The 23,511-nt window shown below is 37.9% G+C and overlaps 1 protein-coding gene across 1 annotated transcript in view; it reads right to left on the reverse strand.

Moving 5' to 3' along the window:
* Positions 1-23,511, reverse strand: part of TM2D1 (TM2 domain containing 1) — a 47,502-nt gene that overhangs the window by 18,538 nt on the left and 5,453 nt on the right. Inside the window, exons 3-4 of the mRNA XM_059136003.1 lie at positions 16,205-16,313; positions 9,623-9,714 (exon numbers count right to left, since the gene is read on the reverse strand). Of these exons, the coding sequence (XP_058991986.1) occupies positions 9,623-9,714; positions 16,205-16,313 (201 nt within the window). The remainder of the gene's footprint in view (positions 1-9,622; positions 9,715-16,204; positions 16,314-23,511) is intronic.

Below are 23,511 nucleotides of genomic sequence, written 5' to 3' on the forward strand. Positions count from 1 at the left end.
ATTTTAATACACATTTACATTAGAAAGTTCAAACAAATAAAGATGGTCAAGTCAGAAAAAATAACCAAGATAAAACTTTGATCTTATAAACTGCAAAATTTTATTAGCAACCCAATTATCTTTATCCTATACTTAATTATCTTAAACTTATCCTATATTTTTTAGGAAAAAAGCATCTCATGTTCATTAATTCTATAATCAAAATCAACAATTCTATGCACTGTATACACCTCTGCCTTCCATCATAACCTTGGAACTAGGGTACTGAACAGATCATTACAGAACATAGAATCTAGGACATACACAATGATATAACACAAAACCATGATGATGGAATAAAGAGACAGGTTGGGGGTGGGGGTGGGATGAGTAATCTCTCTTCTATATTTAAACTTAATTGCTTTTCAGACATATAAAAATGGTAGGAAACAAGACTCTTCGTGAAAGGGTAGTTCTAAGTATCAACTATAAACAGATGCCAGCTAAAATCACAAGAGTGGATGAGATCACCTCCTGCACGCAATTTGGAAGTATACAAATAAGACTGAAACATATAATTACATGAGACTTATTATTAGACATATCGCAGAATAATGTAAGTACAAAGATAACACATGATCAAAATTCCTTTAAAACTATAATATAGAGATTATATAAAATTCTGCTTTCACTTTTCTTCAAAACACTTGTTATGTTACCTAATATTTTGTATTTGTTCTGTCTCATGGAAGTCCCACTAGGGGAGGATCTTTCATCTGGTTCATTTATTCCTGTGTCCTTAGTACCTACAACACCATGTGCCACAAAGTAGATGCTTGATATTTGTAAAATGAATTGATAAGTTGTCTCAGCTTTTGTTTCCTAAAGACCTCTAACTTTTTAGCCATTATCTTATATAACAACTCCTTTAATCATTTTTTTCAATAGTTGCTTTTTATTATAGTAGCCCAGGGAACTTGAACTCAACTGGTATATTCTATCCTTCACTCATTCATTCAATTTCTGAAATGTATCCCTCTTCACACAGCAATTTAATGTAAATTTGGAAATGTCACAAAGATTGCCTTTTTCAATTTTCTTATAACAATATTAATTTTAAGAATGGTTCTGCAGCACATGGGTGGCTCAGTCAGTCAAGCTCAGGTCATGATCTCAGCCCAATCCAGCTAAGTGCTGGGCACTAAGCCTGCACAAGATTCTCTCTCTCTCTGCTCCTTCCTCAATGCCCCCTCTCTATCAAAAAAAAAAAAAAAGTTTTTCAAAAAAAGTTTTTTTTAATTACTTGCTACCCTATTAAGAAAACATAACCATGTCAGAGCCTTTGCTCTTGTCATGAACCTTTCCAACAATATTCTGTAGATCTTCTCATTTCTCGGGCTACTTCTTCAGAGAAGTCTAACCTGCCTATCTAAAGCAGCACACCACTTCCCCCAAAGCCCCTTGCCCTATCACATCACCCCTATTTATTGCCTTTTTGGTGCTGATTAAAAATATGTAACAGCCTCATTTGCTGCTTTGTTCATTCATTCTCTGTTTTCCTCTGCCATGCAAATTCCTCAAGACAGGGTCCTTATCTTACTCAAGTCAACTCCATGAATAGTACCAGACAGATGTCTGGTAAATATTTTGATAAATATTTCTTGTATGACTATCAAGAAAGTAGCAACAATTTCAATGTTTAACAGAGAGGAATTATCTCAGAAAAATCAAGGTATACCTAATAAGAGAGAATACTATGCAGCTGTTTAAAACAATGACATAGAAGTATATTTGTTGGCAAAGTAATGTGATAACACTCAAAAAGAAAATGATAATGAGTCATGACAATCTGTATATTCTGCTGCTGAACACCCCCCCCCTTTTTTTTAAGATTTTATTTATTTACTTGACAGAGAGAGAGATCACAAGTAGGCAGAGAGGCAGGCAGAGAGACAGAGGGGGAAGCAGGCTCCCTGCTGAGCAGAGAGCCCAGGCGGGACTCCATTCCAGGACCCTGAGACCATGACCTGAGCCAAAGGCAGAGGCTTAACCCACTGAGCCACCCCGGTGCCCCTGCTGAATCCCTTCTTAAGGGTGCTTCAGAAAAATGAACAGGAGAGGTTCCTGTTCAGATAAACATTAGATAAGGACATGACATGTTTGGAACTTTGGTGAGTGTCACCTACTCCTGAAGGACATGACATGTTTGGAACTTTGGTGAGTGTCACCTACTCCTGAAGTCACACATTTAAAGAAACTATAGAACAGATCCAAGATGATATTTTAGCAATCTGCAAACTGAACTACAGTGACAGATAGCAGGTGAGTATTTGCTTGGGAAAGAGCAGGATAGGAGGGCCAAAAGGTAGGGATTACAAAGGGCAGGAGGAAGCTTTGGGGGGTGATAGATATGGTCATCATCTTGATTCTGGGGACTGTTTTGTAAGTGTATACATATGTCTAACTTATCAAACTGTACATTTAAAATATGCATTTTAATGTATATCATTTGTGCCTCAATAAAATGCTGCTATTTAAACTTCTTTTAGCTTTCTAAATATAAAAATATTTTATGAAAATAAAATAGGAAGGACACTAAGGGTTAAAGGAGATAGAGAAAAAGTAAAAACTCAGAATAGTACATGGCACATGGCAAATACTTAAAAATGTTAGCCCAGTCTTTACATCTCCTACCACTGTTTCTACTATTCCTACAATTACTATTCACTGAGAAATGTAGGCAGCATAAATTCACATTCTTTTTTTTTTTTTTTAAAGATTTTGTTTATCTATTTGACACACAGAGAGAGAGATCACAAGTAGGCATAGAGGCAGGCAGAGAGAGGAGGGGAAGCAGGCCCCCTGCTGAGCAGAGAGCCTGATACGGAGCTTGATCCCAGGATCCTGGGATCATGACCTGAGCAGAAGGCAGAGGCTTAACCCACTGAACCACCCGGGTGCCCATAAATTCACATTCTTTATAGTAGAATCATCTAACCTAGTCTCATACCTTACAAATTCCTTCTGGCTGGGTTATTCCCAAACTACTCCAAGATCCCTTCTAATGCACTGTGTTCTCCTATTCTCCTCGGCCATCTCTACATTTACATGGGCTACGCTATTCTCTGCCTTGACTCCTCCTCTGCCCACTTCCACCCCCCTGTTCCCGATCATCTAGCTAACCCCTAAGAGTCATTTAAAACTTTTAAAAAGCCTTCTCTAATATCTCCAGGATGAATTTAAAAATATTCCCAGATGCTCCCCAGACCTGCCCTTAACTTTCAGCACTGCCCATGTATCATGGTATGACTTGCTATGCATTTTTATTTGCCTTCCCCTTCTCTTCTGTGAGCAACTGGAAGTCAGTGCTGTGTCATTCCCATAACTAGTCAATCTGACTACTGAAGAAACAAACTATATCAAGAGTAAATTATCTTATCTGCAAAAAATGATCAACTTGAACAACACAAAGTAGCATACATTCTAAACAGCATTTATTAAAACCAATACAAACCATTATTTTTATAGATTTCATTATTTTGAGCATAATACCAGTTTTTTTTTAAAGTGAGGTTATTTGTGAACTACCAAAAGTAGACTGACTTTTTTTTTTCAAATCAAAAAGTGTCTCTTTGTACAGACATGATTTACTAACTCCTTACTGTGAAAAGGAGTATCGGTTTTCGATTTTAAAAACTGTTTTAAAATTCCAAATAAAAGCGTTTCTAATAAAGAAGGATCCATTTTTATCCTGAACCATTACTATTATAGATTCCTTCAAACAGATTATGCTGCCAGATGACATTAATAAAGTTCATGTTTTGAGTGTACTTTATACTTTAGTAACCTAAACTTTACATTTTAAAAACATGAATTCAATCAAAGGATTTACTTGGATATAAAACAAAAAGAACAGAGATTAATTTGGGGTATTTTAAAAAACTCTGGTATTTTTTCTTTTATTACAGGTTGAGTCTTGCAAATACTGCTGTCTGCATGACTGTATTAGAGAACGTAGATTATCACATACTGAAGTTGCTATTTGCCAAACCACAGGTGTTCTATAATGATTTGGTAATTGGCTATCACTATTCTTTTTGTGTCTGTATCTATAAAAGAGAGTTTTCAAATCTTAGAACAGTTTAACCTATAAATCCCTTTATTTGTCCCATGATCTGTGGATATTATATACCAGTCTAAACTGGTAAATTCAAGCTCAAAAAGAAGAAGAAGAAGAAGAAGAAGAAGAATATAACCAAAGATTTTTAAGATTTGGACTTAAAAACACTTTGTTATTCTCATAATAAGAAAGTATTTACATTTTAAAAGGAATACCACCATGAAAAGAGTATCTCTCTCCTGATCCAAAAGAGCTATTAGCTTTGGGAATCCATAATCCTTTAATGCTACAGATGGACAAAGCAAAATATGCTAGCTATTGCATATAAAAAAAAAAAAATCAGAGATGTTAACACAGTTAAGAATACAAAGAGAGAATACTATTAGAAAAATAAGGTTTCGGGCGCCTGGGTGGCTCAGTGGGTTAAGCCGCTGCCTTCGGCTCAGGTCATGATCTCAGAGTCCTGGGATCGAGTCCCACATCGGGCTCCCTGCTCAGCAGAGAGCCTGCTTCCCTCTCTCTCTCTTTGCCTGCCTCTCCATCTACTTGTGATTTCTCTCTGTCAAATAAATAAATAAAGTCTTAAAAAAAAAAAAAAAAAGAAAAATAAGGTTTCATTGTAAAAAAAGTTTCTAATTCATGTAGCACTTGCATCCTGAGGAATAAATCAATTAAAGGAAATAAAGTTATATATAAAGTTACAGTCATGGGCTAAAAAGGAATTTGAAATAACTGAAAAGAAAATTCTGGGGGAGCCTGGGTGGTTTAGTCAGTTAAGCATCCAACTCTTGATTCCACAGCTCAGATCTTCATCTCAGGGCCATGAATTCAAGCCCCTAATTAAAAATTTTAAAATGTTTTAAAAATTTTAAAAAAAGGGGCGCCTGGGTGGCTCAGTGGGTTAAGCCGCTGCCTTCGGCTCAGGTCATGATCTCAGGGTCCTGGGATCGAGTCCCGCATCGGGCTCTCTGCTCGGCAGGGAGCCTGCTTCCTCCTCTTTCTCTCTGCCTGCCTCTCTGCCTACTTGTGATCTCTCTCTGTCAAATAAATAAATAAATAAATAAAATTAAATTAAAAAATTAAAAAAAAAACTTTCTTAAAGGAATTTTTAGATCTTATCAAGTTTTATTCATTCTCACCCCCAACACATTTCCCTTATTTAATCCTGAAGTAAAATTTATATAATGAAATATCACATTCAACACTAAACTACTTAGAAAAATCAAGTTTCGTATTGCATGATTGATATTATTTATTCTGTTCTTACAAAATTCCAATGATCATAAATAGTTTTAAGGAGGTATCTTTTTTTAAAGATTTTATTTACTTATTTGACAGAGACACAGCGAGAGAGGGAACATATGCAAGAGGAGTGGGAAAGGGAGAAGCAGGCTTCCCACTGAGGAGGGAGCCTGATGTGGGGCTCAATACCAGGACCCTAGGACCATGACCTGAGCCAAAGGCAGCGGCTTAACCCACTGAGCCACCCAGGCGCCTCTTTTTTTTTTAATTTATTTATTTGATAGACAGAAATCACAAGTAGGCAGAGAGGCAGGAAGAGAGAGAGGGGGAGGCAAGCTCCCTGCTGAGCAGAGAGCCCGATGTGGGGCTGGGGCTCGATCCCAGGACCCTGAGATCATGACCTGAGCTGAATGCAGAGGCTTTAACCCACTGAGCCACCCAGGCGCCCCTACCCCAGGCGCCTCTTAAGGAAGTATTTTAACAAGCTACCACTGCTTTTCATAACCATGAAGATTAAATAAGATTATAAGAAAAATAGGGATGTCTGGGTGGCTCCACCAGTCAAGCATCTACCTTCAGCTGGGGTCATAATCCCAGGGTCCTGGGATCCAGCTCCACAATGGTCTCCCTGCTCTGCCTCCCCACTCTGCTCATACTCTCTCTTGCTTCCTCTCGAAATAAATTTTTTTTAAAAAAATATAGAATGTTAGGGTCCATCTGTAAGTATTTTCATGCCAGTCAACATTATAGTAAGGTTAGTAGTACAATGATAGTAATCATTTTAATCAAAATTACCAAAATCTTTAACCTTGAATTCTTAGTAAAAATTAAAATTTCATTTAAAAACATTTAATATTTTAAATTTTTAAAAAATTGTAACTTTAAAAAAAATTGTAACTTTATATATTAGATTAGTTAATAAGATATATCAAAACCCTTAACAATTCTACTTAAATGCAAGTAAGATACAATCAAAATATTTGAACGCTTAAAAGAAATGAGGATTTTTAGTTAAAGATAATGACTCTGACATACCTACTTAGCTCCTCTCACTCCAAGACCCCACTAAAAAATGGTAAGGAATTTTTAAGGCCCACAAACCCAAAAGAACAAAGAGAATAAAAGGTAAGACAGTAGCAACAAAAATTCAGAAGCCGGAAAGCAGACAAATGAGAAAGTGACAGACTTAATGATCTTCAGAAAGTTTTATCTTAGGCCAGCAGTCAAAATATGTGTTGAACTAATGAACACCCAAAGGTTGTTGTGATAATACAGTAAGTTATTGGGATGCCTGGGTGACTCGACATTAAGCGTCTGCCTTCAGTTCAGGTCACAATTCCAATGTCCTGGGATCAAGTCCTGCTTTGGGCTCCCCGCTCAGCAGAAAGCCTGCTTCCCCCTCTCCCACTCCCCCTGCTTGTGCTCTCTCTCTCTCTGACAAACAAAATCTTTTTTTAAAAATGCAGTAAGTTATTTAAATCTTTTTTAAAAAATACAGTAAATTATTTAATGATTAAAAAAAAAACAAACAAAAATCCTTTACGCTGTACCATAATGTTGAATGTTAAAAACTGCACTTGCAAGTTTATGGAATCTCACTCAGCCTCCCATGGAAAGGTCCTCTTTGACTGAGGCTCATAATAGATTGGAATAGCAGTGGCCAGAGAAAAACAGCTCCTGGCAGGAAACTAACATTCACTAACCAGATCCACTTCGCAGTGGATAATTTTCCACTTCGCAAAATACAGAGCTTTTTTACTGAGAGTTTTACTTTGCAGGAAGAAAAATTCACAATATACATGTCGACATATTATGATGTGCTGCAGTAAGACAAACACATTAACTTATACATACGACGTGACAGCTCATCTGACCCACATCCCAGGAAGCCAAAAAGTCACTCATTAAGCCAAATATATAAAATAGATTTACTATTTAAAATCATCACAGAATAAACTGTTCTAAAGAACAGTGTTTCCCCTTCCTTCCTAACCTCTTAAAAACTCTCTAAAAGTTAGAAAATTTCATACACACACACACACACACACACACGTCTGTCTTCATAAAGAGAACACAGAAGAAAATATGAGAATAAAGGCAAAAGGCTTTAGGTGTATTCTCACCATCACCATATTATTTTAGTTTCTCATTATGAATCTGATTTCTCTGTCTAACCAGCCAGCCAGCCATCATCTAAAAAGAGAGTTAGACTGAAGGACTGCCATTTTACCAACTCTGAGGCCTTCTGTGCAGATCACAAGGCTTTCCACCATAGGGAATGGTACAGCTACTCTAACATATGGCAGGAAAATGAGTTGGACTGTCACTTAGGCCAGGACAATGGCATCAATCTCCTTCCTCCTTTCTCTGTCACCAGTACTTCTCTGTTCTAAGCCATTTCCCTCAATTCCTCCAATAGAATCTTCCTGAAAAATGAGTCTGACTATAACTCTTCTCTGCTTAAAAACTTTAATGGCTTCTGATGTTTAAATTGTAAAGTCCAAACTCCATAAAAAGACACTCAAAGCCCTTTATAATCTGACCACAGACTATCTCTGCAGTCACTTCTCATCTCTTGCCATTATTCTTCCTATGCCAAAAGCTAAACTATCTACCATTCTCTCAGCAGGCACACATACTAGCACACCCGGTGCCTTTGCACATACTGTTCTGTGTAATGCCCTCAATCTCTGTAATCTGCTCATCCTTCAATACCTAGTCCAAATGTCACTTCATCAAAGAAGTCCTCTTTCACACCCCAAGGCTGACTAAATCAGTCCCTCTTCTCTCTCTCATAGCACTTTGTCATGGTTCTATAAATGCTGTATCATAAATGGACCCACCAACATACTTATTTCCTTTTTAACCAATATGAAATATGATCTTCATCATTATTCCCAAAGCACTTACGTACTTAACAGGTAGTAAATGTAGAATAAATGTCTATTAACTGAACAAATTTGTGAGTTCCAGGTAAGGCTGTCAGAAACATACTTCCTACTAATACCACAATAAAGATTCTTCTTTGATCTCTGGTGGGTAGCAACATGGAAAGAATTAAGATTAGCCTTGCTAATTGGAAAAAAAGCATCAGAAACTTTATATTTTGCTCAGTAAAGGGCTAATGTAGGAGCAGAGTACTGTAGTAAATAAAGCATGATCCCTTGAGCCAGAAAATTTGGGTTCAAATTCAGGTCACTAGCAGAGTGTCCTTGGGTAAATCTCTTAATCTCATGACAATTTCCCTATCCATAAAACAAAGATGATAACAACAAATATGTCACAGAATAAAACAAGGCCTCTGGAGTGAGTAAATCCCTTAACCTCTCTGGTGACAATTTCCCTACCTGGTAAAAAAGATTTAAAGAGGATGATAAAGTCAGAGAGCTGTAAGGCTTAACTAAGGGCAGGCATATAAAAGTATTGTTTAAACAAAAGCTATCATCAAATCCAAATCAAATGTAAAAATCATCAATGTAAAAATTCACAAGCATTAGTAACTATGGTAAATGGGAAGATTACACTAGAAGGAATGTGTGTGACAGGTCGGGATGGGGGGTGGCAGCAGAGGGAAGGAAGCTAAGGTTAAAAAAAGTCAGGCTCCACACCAGCTCTTGCCGGTCGCCATAGTTCCAACCCAAGCTTCTCCTGAAAGAAAGCTTCTCTTCCCAAGGGAATATGGCAGAGGTTCAGACAGAAGGGCAAATATTTTTAGAAAGAAGAGATGCACATTTATTCGTAAAATATTTATTAAATGTCCACCATGTTGCCCAGTACTAACAATGACAACTCAAGCCTACTATCCTAAGGAAGTGCCTATACTATTTTGTAAGTATTTTCATAAAGATGAAAATACAGTTAAAGTCAATATTTATTACCCACGCTGAACTGTAGAACTAACAGCTAGCTCTATATTCACAGAAGATTAACTATTCACCTCCAGTTAATGTCGAACTTGTAACTATTAATAGTATGCACAGATTTAATCTATAAGAATCGGTATATTTAAGGGTGCCTGGGTGGTTTAATCAGTTGGGCATCCAACTCTTGATTTTGGCTTAGGTCATGATGTCAGGGTCCTGGTGAGCCCCATGTCAGGCTCTGTGCTCGGCACAGAGTCTGCTTGACCCTCTCACTCTGGTCCTCCCCCTGCTTGTGCTCTCTCCCTCTCTCCTTAATAAATAAATAAAATCTTTAAAAGAATAATAAAATGGAAAGAACAGGTATATTTACCTGAAATACAAGTTTCACAAGGATTTTTTCTTGATGAAACATACTCACCCAAGGCAGGGTATCCAAGGTAAAATCGATCTGCTCCCAACCATCCAAGGAAAAGAGACAGCGCAACTGCCACCTTGTATGAATAGCCATTTCTGTACAAAATTAGAACCTGAGTGTTATATACATGTATTTCCAACATGCAAACATTTTGGGAAACAAAACTGTTAATTATGACTTATTTATTCATTTGTTCACTGATCCATTCATTGATTTTCATGCCAGGCACTATTCTAGGTTTTTGGGATATATATATGAACAGAAGAAATAAGGATCCCTGTCCCTAAAGAGCCTTCAGTCAATAGGCAACAAGCAATAAAAATAAACATTTTAAAATTAAATCATATATTATGTTAAAAAGTCATAAAAGGGGGTTCCTGGGGGGGGCTCAGTCAGTTAAGCAGCTGCCTTTGGCTTAGGTCATGATCTCAGGGTCCTGGGATCAAGTCCCTAGGATTGAGCCCTGCCCTGGCTCCATACTTAGCAGGGCATTTGCTTCTCCCTCTCCATATACCTCTCGGCCGCCCCTTCACCCCCTCCTTGTGCTCTCTCTCTTTCTCAAATAAATAAAATCTCACACACACACACACACACACACACACACACACACACACAAGAAAAGTCATAAACGCTATTAACAAAAGAAGTGGAGCAGGTCATTTAGGGAATTCAGAATGTCAGGGGTACAGACGAGGGGGATATAAGATATAAATAGGGTAATAAGAGTAGGCATCATTGAGAAGGTGATAGATAAGCAAAGACCTGAGGGAGGTGAGTTAGTTAGCATGCTATACCTCTAAGGGAGGAGCATCCTAGGCAAAGGTACCTGCTGAGGGGAGCACAGCATACTTGACATGTCTGAGGTCTGTAAAGGAGGCCAGTATAGCAGGAGTAGAATTAGAGAACAGAAGAATAAATAGTAGGAGCTGAGGTCAGAGAGAGGACAAGGTGCAAAGCGGGCAAATCATGTATGGCCCTGAACATCGCTGTAACGACTGGTTTGTACTCTAAAGGATATGAGAAACTACTGCAGGATTTTAAGCAGACGTGTGATATGATCTGATTCAGATTTTAAAGTAATTAGCTGCTGGGCTGAAAACAGACTTTAGGGGAGTACTTGTGAGCTACTGTTGCAATAATATTGAATAACAAACCACTCTAAACCTCAGTGGCTTAAAACAATAAGCAATCATCCTCACACTGCAATGAGCTATGGTTCAGCTTATCCAGGGTGGGTTCAGCCAGGAAATGCTGCTTCAGACTAAAGTTTGGGTCAGTCTGGATCCAGGCTACTTATTTCCTTAAAATCAGTTCCTCTTAGTTTTCCTAGGGTCCAGGCTGCAGGTGTAGCTTTTACCCAGCACAAGTTCTTTTCAGAACTTAACCACCATGATTTAAGAGGAAAGATAAACCTCGCAATCACATTTAAGCCCCTGCTTGTTTCATACCTGCTAGCATTACATAAGCCAAATCCAATCACATGGCCAAGCCCCAAACCAACAGAGTAGAAAGTACACACCACCCAGTTAACAGTGATTGAGAGGGATGAATTTGTTGAACAAATGTGAGCTACCACAAGGACAAAGGAGTCTAAAGGCTCTTGCCGTAATCCAGATGAAAATTAATAGTGGCTTGATCTGGAGTCTTAGCAAAAAAAAAAAATACCACTGAGAAGTGATCAGATTCCGGATATGTTCCAAAGTATAACAACTGGATTTCCTGATGTATCCAATTTAGGGAATGAAAAAAGAAAGGAATGAGAATAAAGCTGAGATTTTTGTCCCATGTAACCAGAGGGATGAAGCTAGCATTAACCGAGTTGGGGAAGGCTGAAGGTAGACTAGACCTTCAAAAGATGTTCAGGATTTAATTGTTAGACATGTGAGTTTGAGATATTTATCAGATATCCAAGTGGAGTTGTTCAAAAGACAGCTGGATTTATAAGTCTAGAGTTAGGGAGAGAAGTCTGGGCTGGAGATATATATTAGGGAGTTACAAGCATATAGGAAGCATTTTAAACCAGGACATTTCTACGTGAGTAGAAACCAAAAAAAAAAAAAAAGAGAGAGAGAGAGAGAGAGAAATTCACTGAGCCTTGAGATACTCCAATATTAAGAGATCAAGAAGAGGGGCGCCTGGGTGGCTCAGTGGGTTAAGCCGCTGCCTTCGGCTCAGGTCATGATCTCAGGGTCCTGGGATTAAGTCCCGCATCGGGCTCTCTGCTCAGCAGGGAGCCTGCTTCCTTCTCTCTCTCTCTCTGCCTGCCTCTCAGTGTACTTGTAATTTCTCTCTGTCAAATAAATAAATAAAATCTTTAAAAAAAAAAAAAAAGAGATCAAGAAGAGAATAAACTAGAAAGAGACTGGGCAAGAGTTAACAGTGAGGAAGAAGTATAACTAGAAGAGTGTGGTACACTGGAAGTCAAGGGAAGACAGTACAGTGTATTAAGGAGAACAAAGTGATCAGTTGTGCCAAATGTGACTGACAGATCACACACGTAATGGCTGAGAATCTTCCACTACATTTAATCAAAAAGAGTTCAGTAGTGACCTCAGTGAAGGCAATTTTGGTGATGTGGTATAGGAAAATGACCAAACAAAGCCTGGAATGAAAAAAAGAACCCTGAAAAACAGGAGTATTAGACAACTCTCTGAAGTTTTACTACAAAAGGAAGTAAAGAAACAGAGAGGGAGCTGGAGTTACCACTTTAAAATCAAATCTGATTATGTCGGTCTTACAATCCTGTTTTTTTGCATTTCACTCACAATTAGGACATTTGGAGAGCTTGGTGGGAGACGGCAGATGGACCAGAGATCCTGTTTATGCATCTAATACTGAAAGGATGTCATTTTATGCTGAGGGCAGTGGTGTCCCATCTACCCTGGAATGGGGTACCAGACTAGAAATAGAGAAATAAATTAATAGGCTTTGTAGAATCTCAAGCTATAACCTATTGGGCAGTAGCAGTAGGAGAGAAATGTAAACAAAATTGGGAAATACGAAGAAGGCAGAAGTAACCACATTAAAAGTGGAGGATGAGGGAAAAGAAGAAGTCAAGAAGGCTCCAAAGTTTCAGCTTAAGAAATTGACTAGGACAGGGGTGCCTGGGTGGCTCAGTGGGTTAAATCCTCTGCCTTCGGCTCGGGTCATGATCCCGGGGTCCTAGGATCAAGCCCTGCATCAGGCTCTCTGCTCAGCGGAGAGCCTGCTTCGTCCTCTCTCTCTCTGCCTGCCTCTCTACCTACTTGTGATCTCTGTCTGCCAAATGAATAAATAAAATCTTTAAAAAAAAAAAAAAAAAGAAAGAAACAGACAAGGACAGGTGCCATTCATTAAGACAAAGGAGGAGATGGTTTGAAGGAGATGAGAGATTGACTTTGGGACCTTAATATACATTAAGATGGTGAGAAAAGCTAAAGGAGTGAATGAATTAAAAAGGGATTAGGACAAGAATATAATCTTGGGGATATCAAGATTTAAGGAAAAACAAAAGAGGAATCAAAGAAAATAGAAGAGTGTTTTATACTTGAAGTCAAGGAAAGAATTTTAAGAGAAGGGAATGCCAAATTGTGTAGAAGAAAAATTAAGATGTGGACTATAAAGATCCATTTGACAGAGAACAAAGATTTCTAGTAAATTTCAGCATAGCCAAAAGCTGGACTCTATCAGACAGAAAAATTCATAAAAGGTAAGTATTATAGGAACAAGTCTTTCAAAAAGCGTGGCTGGAAAGGGGAATGAAATTAGAAACACAATTATCTATATATTAGATCACCCTAAAGAATATCCTGAAAACGGGTGGCGTAGCAGAGACTGTCTCATTGCTCACTGAACCACTGCTCTTTTTCTCACAGATGTCCTGTGAAATTACATACTCTAGCCCATATTGCAGTTATGTGTAGCCATAACTGAGTTTTGCCCAACGTAAGGAGGACAGAAGCGATGCATGCCATTTCTAGATCTGGTCCATAAAACACACCTACCCGGGGATCCTTTTCCTCTTTCCCATCTGCTGGCTGAATGGAAAGGACTCTGAGGACGAGAGGAAGCAAAGCCACAGGATGAAAGGAGCAAGGCTCCCGCATGACTGCATGGAGCAACAATCACTCCCCTTACCTCACCCAGCCCTCCAAGCCAACACCAACCAGACTATGATGTGAGGAGGAAATAACTTGTACTGTGTTAAGCCACTGACATTCTAAAGACATCTGTTACAGCAGTTAGTCTGCTCCAACTAAAATAGCTGGCCAGTATAAATAGGTGTGTGGCTTGGTGATCAATCAGACATGATTACCAGACTTCAGTTGCTGGAGAATACATTATAGAATGACTGTATCTGCAATATTAAGATGGGAGTTTTCATCAAGTATCAATATTATATACAGTTTGAAAAATAATATGCTAATAGGAGAAGGAAAATATGTGAACTGGGAAAGGAACATTCAATGAATAAGAATTTGTCAGTGACTATTCAGTAGCTGACCAGCAACTGGCTCTTTGGTAGGCATGTACTGAATATTCTGATATAAGAAAATGATTTATGCGGTGATCTTAATTTTGTGACTTATCATTAAAATTACCCATTAATTTAGCTCCCCTTGTTCTGATCCAATGGTCATTAAGCAAATTCTATTTTGGAACTGTACGTTTTACTATAGGAGGGGTATAAATTGGCCAGTATACTTGCAAGTGTCAGGTTTCCCTGATAATTATGTTTCTTCTCATAACTGACATCAGTGTCTTGTGAACATGATTAGTATAGCTCAGTGACACTGAGCCTAATCTACCCAGAGACACCAAAAGAAAAATCAGAATTAACTTGGAAATTGAGTAACAGACCACTATGGTGTTACCATTACACGTAATATAAACCTGTAAGTCCAACCTGAGTGGTTAGCTATTCTCAACAGATGACTGATCTTCTAAGTTGTTGTATTGTAACCTATGATGTCCTAGATCAACACTTAATAAATTGGTTATCATTTGGAATTTTTATGGTAGAAATAGTAATCCAGGGATGCCTGAGTGGCTTGGTCAATTAAGCGTCTGCCTTCGGCTCAGGTCATGATCCCAGGGTCCTGAGATGGAGTCCCACATTGGGTTCCTGGCTCAGCGGGGAGCCTGCTTCTCCCTCTGCCTGTTGCTCTGCCTGCTTGTGCACAGTCAATCTCTCTCTCTCTCTCTGACAAATAAATAAATAAAATCTTTACAAAAAAAGAAATATGAACCAATAAATTCAAAACTTGGCTAAACAATATATAAGTAATAGGGAGGTAACTCCTTTTAGCAATTTTTACTTTACTAATGAGAAATCTTGGAACCCAAAAAGCTTAAGTGATTGGGTTAGGATTACACAGCAAGATAAAACCTAAAGCTCCTCATTAACTCAGTGAAGGAGGGTCAAAAGAAAAATAAGACTCCACTAGTAATTTCTAGGAATTCTAATAGAACTGGAAGAAATAGCCAAATAGGAAGGAAGGAAGGGCCTAACAGTGGTTATTTCTTAATGCATCTGCAACAGATGCAATCAAATAAAATGTAACAATGTCAGTTAAAAGATAAAAGTATAGTGCCACCAATTAATAAGAATGCATAAAACTAAATCATGTTTTTAATACAAGGCAGAAATATAAGAATAAGATGTTAGCTTTACTCCAGCAAAAATAAAACTCAAAACTTAAAAATCCTTTAAACAACACTCTTTTTTTTTTATTAAGATTTTATTTATTTATTTGACAGAGATCACAAGTAGGCAGATAGGCAGGCAGAGAGAGAGAGGAGGAAGCAGGGTCCCTGCCAAGCAGAGAGCCCGATGCGGGGCTCGATCCCAGGACCCTGAGACCATGACCTGAGCCGAAAGCAGAGGCTCTAACCCACTGAGCCACCCAGGCGCCCCTAAACAACCCTCTTAACAAAATAAAGCCACTTGTCTTAATGTCCCAAAGAAATTTTTGAATTCTGTTTAACCATTCATCACCCGTATCAATTAAAAAGAATGAAACCAAATTTCAAAATGCCCTTAATATGCAAATGATTAATAATTAACATTCTTTTTATTTTTTTAAAGATTTATTTATTTGAGAGAGAGAGAGAGAGGGAGACAGAGAATCTCAAGCAGACTCCACACTGAGCACAGAGATGGACCTCACCACCCTAAGATCATAACCTGAGCCAAAACCAACAGTCAGGGGCTTAACCAATTGAGCCACCTAGCTACCCCAACATTCTTTTAATACTAGAAGTACATGATCCCTTTTTTGTACTGTAGAAATCCCCCAAGTTTTAAAAACAGAAGTTTTCATAACTCATTTAGTGGCACAAACTGACTGAATTAACATGGCATAAGGCTACTCACAGTCTTTATTTATCCCACAGAGTGAACTACTATGCTTTACTTGGTGGTAAACTGCATTTACATTAACAATATGCACACTTAAAATAGAGGTTTTCTGAGAAAGGCAAAAAAGATAAATTATATCAGTGCAGGATTTTCCCTATAAATTAACTTTTTATCTCTTTACTCCATGCAGTCAATATACAACATAGGCAAGTAACCTGAAAATTTAGCTTCAGTAATGGACTTACACATTTCGGCAAGATACAGGCTTCAGAAAACCAACTTCATTTCCAGTAAAATGTGTTTCATTGCCACCAAAATCCTTACAAGTTATGTTGGGTGCTGGAAAACAAGGAACTAAAGGGGGGGGGGGGTTAAAAAAAGCAAGAAACTACTGGTTTTTTCTACAGAAAAGGTATGTAATCATGTTTAAGACTAGTAGAAAGCAGAAAAAAACACAAAATTTTAACACACTACCTCCCAATATAACATCTGACATGAGACTTTAGATAAGAATATCTAAATAGGGGCGCCTGGGTGGCTCAGTGGGTTAAAGCCTCTGCCTTCGGCTCAGGTCAGGATCCCAGGGTCCTAGGATCGAGTCCCACACCGGGCTCTCTGCTCTGCTTAGAGCCTGCTTCCTCCTCTCTCTCTCTCTCTCTGCCTGCCTCTCTGCCTACTTGTGATCTCTGTCTTTCAAATAAATAAATAAAATCTTAAAAAAAAAAAAAAGAGTATCTAAATAAAGGATAATACAATATAGTGGTCTCAATACAAAAATGTAAGAATTATCACATTGGGTTTGATGCATGACCCTTCTAGTTCAATCTCCCTCCTCTGACTGTAGTGACAAGGGAAGAACTGCCCAGTATTACTGCCCTTTACTTCATCTCTAGGGTGAAGACAACTTCTCAAATTTTTCTTGCTAACTCATAGGGTAATTTATTAAATTCAACATGATCTGATTTTGTATTTTCAGTTTATATTAATTCTTGCAGAAGAAAGTTACTATAAACTAAGATTCTTTTCATCTACCCTAAATATATATTTTTTAATTGTTTGTTTTTTGGGGTGCCTGGGTGGCTCAGTCATTAAGCTGTCTTCAGCTCAGGTCATGATCCCAGGGTTCTGGAATCAAGCCCCCCCGCAAGCCCTGCTCAGCAGGAAGCCTACTTCTTCCCCTCCCCCTGCCTGTGTTCTCTCTCTCACTTTGTCTCTGTCAAATAAATAGATAAAATCTTCTTTAAAAAATTATGTTTGTTCATTTTATTTGTTTATTAAGTAATCTCTATGCCCAACATGGGGCTTGACTATACCACCCCAAGATTAAGAGTCACATGCTCTACTGACTGAGCCAGAGAGGCGCCCCCCCACCCAGATTACTTATTCGAAATGTATTTATTTCTCTATTCCCTCTCAGAATTGATGTAGCATAACATTTTAGCATTTAGCATTTTCAATCTTTACTCCTACTCCAGATGATATAATAAGAGGAATACAGAGCTTACTGTGTGCTAGGCAGGAGCTATCCTGAAGCCTTTATAGCTTCAATGTATAAAAAACAAGAACTTTGGAATGAGAATGACCTATGTGCATTGCCTCTTTCAGGACCTTGGATTCCTTGTAGATAAAAGCAGCACTTCTACTTTCTAGTACTTCTCCTACTTCTTCTACTTCCTAGTACCATTGTGGAGATTAAATATGATACAAGGCCCAGCATACAGCAGTTATTCAGTAAATGTTATTGCCATTTCCTCCTTCACCATTTCTGATTAAAAGGTACTAATGCTTTTAGGCTAGTTTCAGACTGCTTATCTCTATGTTTAGTATCAATAATTACAGGATTGGTGTTTTTGTTTTGTTTTAAGATTTAATTTATTTGACAGAGAGATCACAAGTAGGCAGTATGTTTAAATGTTCAAAAGTATGTTTAAATGTTCAAAAAAAAAAAGGGGGTGTGGGGGATGGCGGGGTGGCTCAGTCAGTTAAGCTTCTGCCAAAGTGTCTGCCTTCATTAGGCTCAGGTCATGATCCCAGGGTCCTGAGATCACATCCAGCTCCTTGCTCAGTGGGGAGCCTGCTTCTCCCTTTGCCTGCTGTTCTCTCTGCTTGTGCTCTCTCTCTCTCTGACAAAAAATAAAATCTTTTAAAATTTTTTAAAAAATAAAAAAAGCAAAATTCAGAAAATTTTTTTTAAATATTTTATTTTATTTATTTATTTGACAGAGAGAGATCACAAGTAGGCAGAGAGGCAGGCAGAGAGAGAAGGAAGCGGGCTCCCTGCTGAGCAGAGAGCCTGATGCGGGACTCCATCCCAGGACTCCGAGATCATGACCTGAGCCGAAGGCAGTGGCTTAACCCACTGAGCCACCCAGGCGCCTGCAAAATTCAGAAAATTTACATCAATTTTAGGATAAGTAAACATAATATCTGAGGATCTGGAAATCAATTCCTTTAAAAACACCTGTTATGGGCTGAATTATGTTCCCTCCAAAAGTCCTTCAATACCTCAGAGTATAACCATATTTGGAAGTGAGGTCTTTGCAGATTTAACCAAGTTAAAATGAGGTCATTAGGGTGGGCCCTATTCCAATAAGACTGTTGTCCTTATGAATAGGGGAAATCACATGCATATATAACAGGGAGAAGATGACTTGAAGACAGACAGAATGCTAAGTGAGGACAGAGGCAGACACCAGACTGATGCAGTTACAAGCCAGGGATGCCAAGGATTGCGGCCCACCAGCAGCAGGTCAGAAGAGGGGAGGATATATTCCACCTAGAGTCTGAGAGGGAGGATGGCCCTGCCAACACCTTGATCTAAGATTTCTAGCCTCCAGAACTGAGACCATCAATGTCTGTTGTGACACATCTTATAATGGCCCTAGGGAACTACTTCAATAATGATACCTGTTTACCTCTTGAAAAGCTCTGTCTACCTCCAGGAGTATGTATACAAGAGTTTAGGCATCAGGCACATAAACCAAAGAGGTGTCTGGTTTAAAAAGTTAGTTTTTTACCTTGATGAGGACTATTCTATCTCCACAAAGAAGTGACCAGTAGGAAATATAAACATGAGTTTTTCCTCAACATGGATCTTTATTTTTTTTAAATTATCAAAGTAGTAAGTTCTGGATTGGCAAACTGTGCCATAAAACAAAACTTTATTGCAAAATTTTAGATAATCTTCCTCTAAAGGTACTACCTTGCACTTACTTGCTCAGTTTTTTTTTTTGTTTTTTTTTTAAGATTTTATTTATTTATTTGTCATAGAGAGAGAAGCGAGAGCAAGCACAGGCAGACAGAGTGGCAGGCAGAGGCAGAGGGAGAAGCAGGCTCCCTGCCAAGCAAGGAGCCCGATGTGGGACTCGATCCCAGGACGCTGGGATCATGACCTGAGCCGAAGGCAGCCGCTTAACCAACTGAGCCACCCAGGCGTCCCCTTACTTGCTCAGTTTGAAGCTGTCTCTTTCTTGTCTTATAGCCTTGTGAGATCTTCCTGCAGACTATCTAAAATCAGATCTTAAAGAGACAGTTGCAATGCAAAAAGCTATAATTATGATTCTAGTTTGGGTTACTGTCCAATACATCTTGCTAATAAAAATGCTTTGTTTTTTGAGAGGAGTTTCTTGTACATTCAAAAACTCAAACATTGATAGGTGAGTTGTAAAAAGGCCTTATAAAAATATTAAATATTAAGAAATCATACCTTTCTATTTTCAATTAGACACTATTCTTTGAATCATAAATTTTGAAAATTACAGTTTTCAATGACATATTTTATCATTTCTTTTTAATTTTTTTTAAGATTTTATTTATTTATTTGACAGACAGAGATCACAAGTAGGCAGAGAGGCAGGCAGAGAGAGAGGAAGGGAAGCAGGCTCCCCGCTGAACAGAGAGCCCGATGTGGGGCTCGATTCCAGGACCCTGGGATCATGACCTGAGCCAAAGGCAGAGACTTTAACCCACTGAGCCATCCAGGAGCCCCGATATTTTATCATTTCTTAATAGGAAATTATTTATATTTGACATGAGACATATGAGAATAAAATGCTCAATGCTCCAGATTCAGAACCTCAGGAAAGCTACAAAGAGTGGAAAGAAGTGCCAGAATGAAGAGGAAACCATATTGCTATAAGGATTCTAAAGTTTGAGAGAAGTATGAGCTAATTATTTCAAGGGATGAAAATTAAGTACTTTAGTGAGGAAGGATAAGCTGCTGCTCTAAGTACACACAGAGATTACATGAGAAAATAATAACAGAAATATCAATACTGATTTAATCAGACTTCTTTGAATTGACAGTGAACTCCAAAGAGTAAGACTTCAGAACTGGACAAATCTGAATTTAAATCTAAACTCTGTCAACTTAACAAGTCTGTTCCATTGGGCAAGTTACAAAACCTCTCTGAATTTTGTTTTTATCATCTATGAAATGTGGATATTACTCTTGCAATGGTATAGGTATGTAGTAAAAGCATATGGTATGTAAAGCATAGTATTTGGTTAGACAAAGTATTCAACAAGTATTAGGTTCTCTACTCTAGCAAATTAGAGAACTTCAATACTGAGAAAACTAAGAATGAACCTGACATGAGAAATGGATTATAACACTGGGAGTGGCTATAATACTAAGGGAAGATTTTGTGTAATGAAATTAATCAATCAAAAGAAGCCCACAATTCTAGAGTTTGTTTTTACATCCTTTATAATTTCTTTTGACCCCTGCTTTTTTTTTTTTTTTTTTTTTATAAAGTAGTCTCTACCCAACATGGGGCTTGAACTCATGATCCCGAGATTAAGAGCTGTGTTTTCTATTGACTGGGCCAGCCAGGTGTCTTACTGACCCTTATTTTTAAAAAATCCTATTAAGTAAACAAAACTAGTGATATGTTCCTTTTTTTCTAGAGTCTAAGAAAGGATGACTTGACAAAAGCCTACAAGCAAGTAGGAAATCTTAAGCTAACACTCATTATTTCTTAATCAATACTCTTCCCATTATACCATAATTCCATGTTTACATTGATTTCAGGAACAAGCAAAAATAAATCAATATGATAATACTAAAAAAGCCAGTTTCCAATAAATGTTAACTAGTAGACAAAATTAAGCAACTTGCTACAACCTGAAAACTACTCATTTCTCAGATTTCCTACAAAAACAACCAAAAAAAAAGTTTTGCCCTGGGGGCACCTGGGTGGTTCAGTCATTAAGCATCTGCCTTTAGCTCAGGTGATGGTCTCAGGGTCCTGGGATCAAGCCCCGCATCAGGCTCCCTGCTTGGCAGGAAGCCTGCTTCTCCCTCTTCTACTCCCCTGCTTGTTCCTTCTCTCTAATAAATAAATAAAACCTTAAAAATAAAAAAGTTTTGCTCTGGCCAATGTCTTTGATTTAGATGGCATCTGTTTAAACCAGTAAGTACATAGTATTTCTCGATTATAAAAAGTAGCATTATTTTTTAAACGGAAAAAAGCTATCAGAAATAATGACGCTTCATAACGATCAAAGGACTAACCTAAGGAGTAAGACATTTGGGATCCTATTCCAGTTAACATCATGGCTCTGGACTATAGTCTTGATCTGTCAGATTTAAGGGTCAAAGCCTGATCTTAGGATCCTGTACTGCAAAAAAATTCTATAAAAGCATTACTTAGTCATTTGATAAAATTAGAATATGGATGGTAAAGTACATATATTAGTATTAAATTCACTAAAAAGTTTGTAGCAACCACATTATCTCTGTTGTTAGGGAAAACACACAAACATGGGGCAAAATCCATATAAATTGAGAGAGAGAGAGGATGTGTGAGCATTAATGATAAAGCAAGAATAATGTGTTTACAACTGGTGAATCTGGGCAAAAGATGTATGGGTGTTCTCTGTACTATCTTTTTTTTTTTTTTTTTGAAAGACTTTATTTACTTGTCAGAAAAAGACCAAGATAGAGCAAAATTAGCAGGAGCAGCAGGCAGACAGAGAAGCAGGCTCCCTGCTAAGCAAGGAGGCTGATGCAGGACTCAATCCCAGGACTCTGGGATCATGACCTGAGCCAAAGGTTGATGCTTAACCAACTGAGTCATCCAGGCATTCCCCTTTGTACTACTCTTATTCTTCCAACTTTTTTGTAAGCTTGAAAATATCTCCCAGTAGGGGCGCCTAGGTTAAATAAACATCTGACTCTTGATTTCAGCTCAGGTTATGATCTCAGGGTCATGAGATGGAATCTCACTGTCAGGATGCAGGCTAGGCATGGAGTCTGCCGGAGGTTCTCTTTCTCCCTCTGCATACATTTCTCCCTCACCTTGGGCTTGTGCATGTGTTCATACTCTCTCTTAAAGTAAATAAAAATACTTTAAAAAGAAAAAAGACATTATTTCCAAAATAAAAATCTAAAAATAACACACTCTTTGCATAACTAACTTATGTTGTTAGAAGTTAGGCTAATGGTTATCCATTACGGCAGAATACTGAGTATAAGAGAGCATGATGGGGCTTTCAGTATGTTAATAAAGTTATTTCTTGATTTGGAAACATTCACAAATGTGTTTAGCTTGAGAAAAGTCATTTGAGTTACACTTAAGTGTACTTTCCTATAAATGTATTTCGGGGTACCTGGGTGGCTCAGTGGGTTGAGCCTCTGCCTTCGGCTCAGGTCGTGAGTCCTGGGATCAGGCCCTGCATCGGGCTCTCTGCTCAGCGAGGAGCCTGCTTCCCCCTCTCTCTCTGCCTGACTCTCTGTCTATCAAATAAATAAATAAATATTTTTTAAAAATAGATATATGTATTTCAATAAAAACTTAACAAAATAAAAACGACCTGCCAAAGGACCAGAGCAAAATTTTCTAGAGATGTAGTCTAAATAGTTTTGTATTTCACTGATTGAAAAATCGAAAACACTTGCCTATGTATGTCTGTACAATCTAGACAGAAGACTCTTTGAGGGTAGAGATTATATCTTCTTTCATTTATCATCTATACCACCTAGTAGAAGCTTACCATGTAATTTCTCAATAAATACAGTAAGTAAATAATTTCTTAATAAATAATAAATACCTTATACTTTTTTTAAGGTATTAGTCATGATCCAGTTATTTTACTCAACTTAATTATCAAATTATTCATTATAAATCATATCTCAGTAAATAAATATGCTTGTTAGTTGGCATTGGGCTAAATGGAATCTATTTTTCTTTTTAATTATAAGAGTTTACTTGAGCAAAAATCAATTTGAATTGGGCTGTGCCAAACTGGAAGTGGTTAGAGTACTCTGCCCCACCTGTAAGAGTTAGAAGACTCCTATAGAGAAGTGGAAGCAAAGCAAGGAAGTTATTTTTGATTGGTTATACCTTAAGAATTTGCCTTATTTGGGAAGGTCTCACTGACTACTTGTGATGGGCTGTCCTTATGTTTTTATTTTTATTTATTTATTTATTTTAAAGATTTATTTATTTATTTATTTGACAGAGCACAAATAGGCAGAGAAGCAGAGAGAGAGGAGGAGGCAGGCTCCCCACTGAGCAGAGAGCACCATGTGGGGCTCGATCGCAGGCCA

The sequence above is a fragment of the Mustela lutreola genome, chromosome 10 (genome assembly GCF_030435805.1).
Source record: "Mustela lutreola isolate mMusLut2 chromosome 10, mMusLut2.pri, whole genome shotgun sequence".
Taxonomy (NCBI): Eukaryota; Metazoa; Chordata; class Mammalia; order Carnivora; family Mustelidae; genus Mustela; species Mustela lutreola.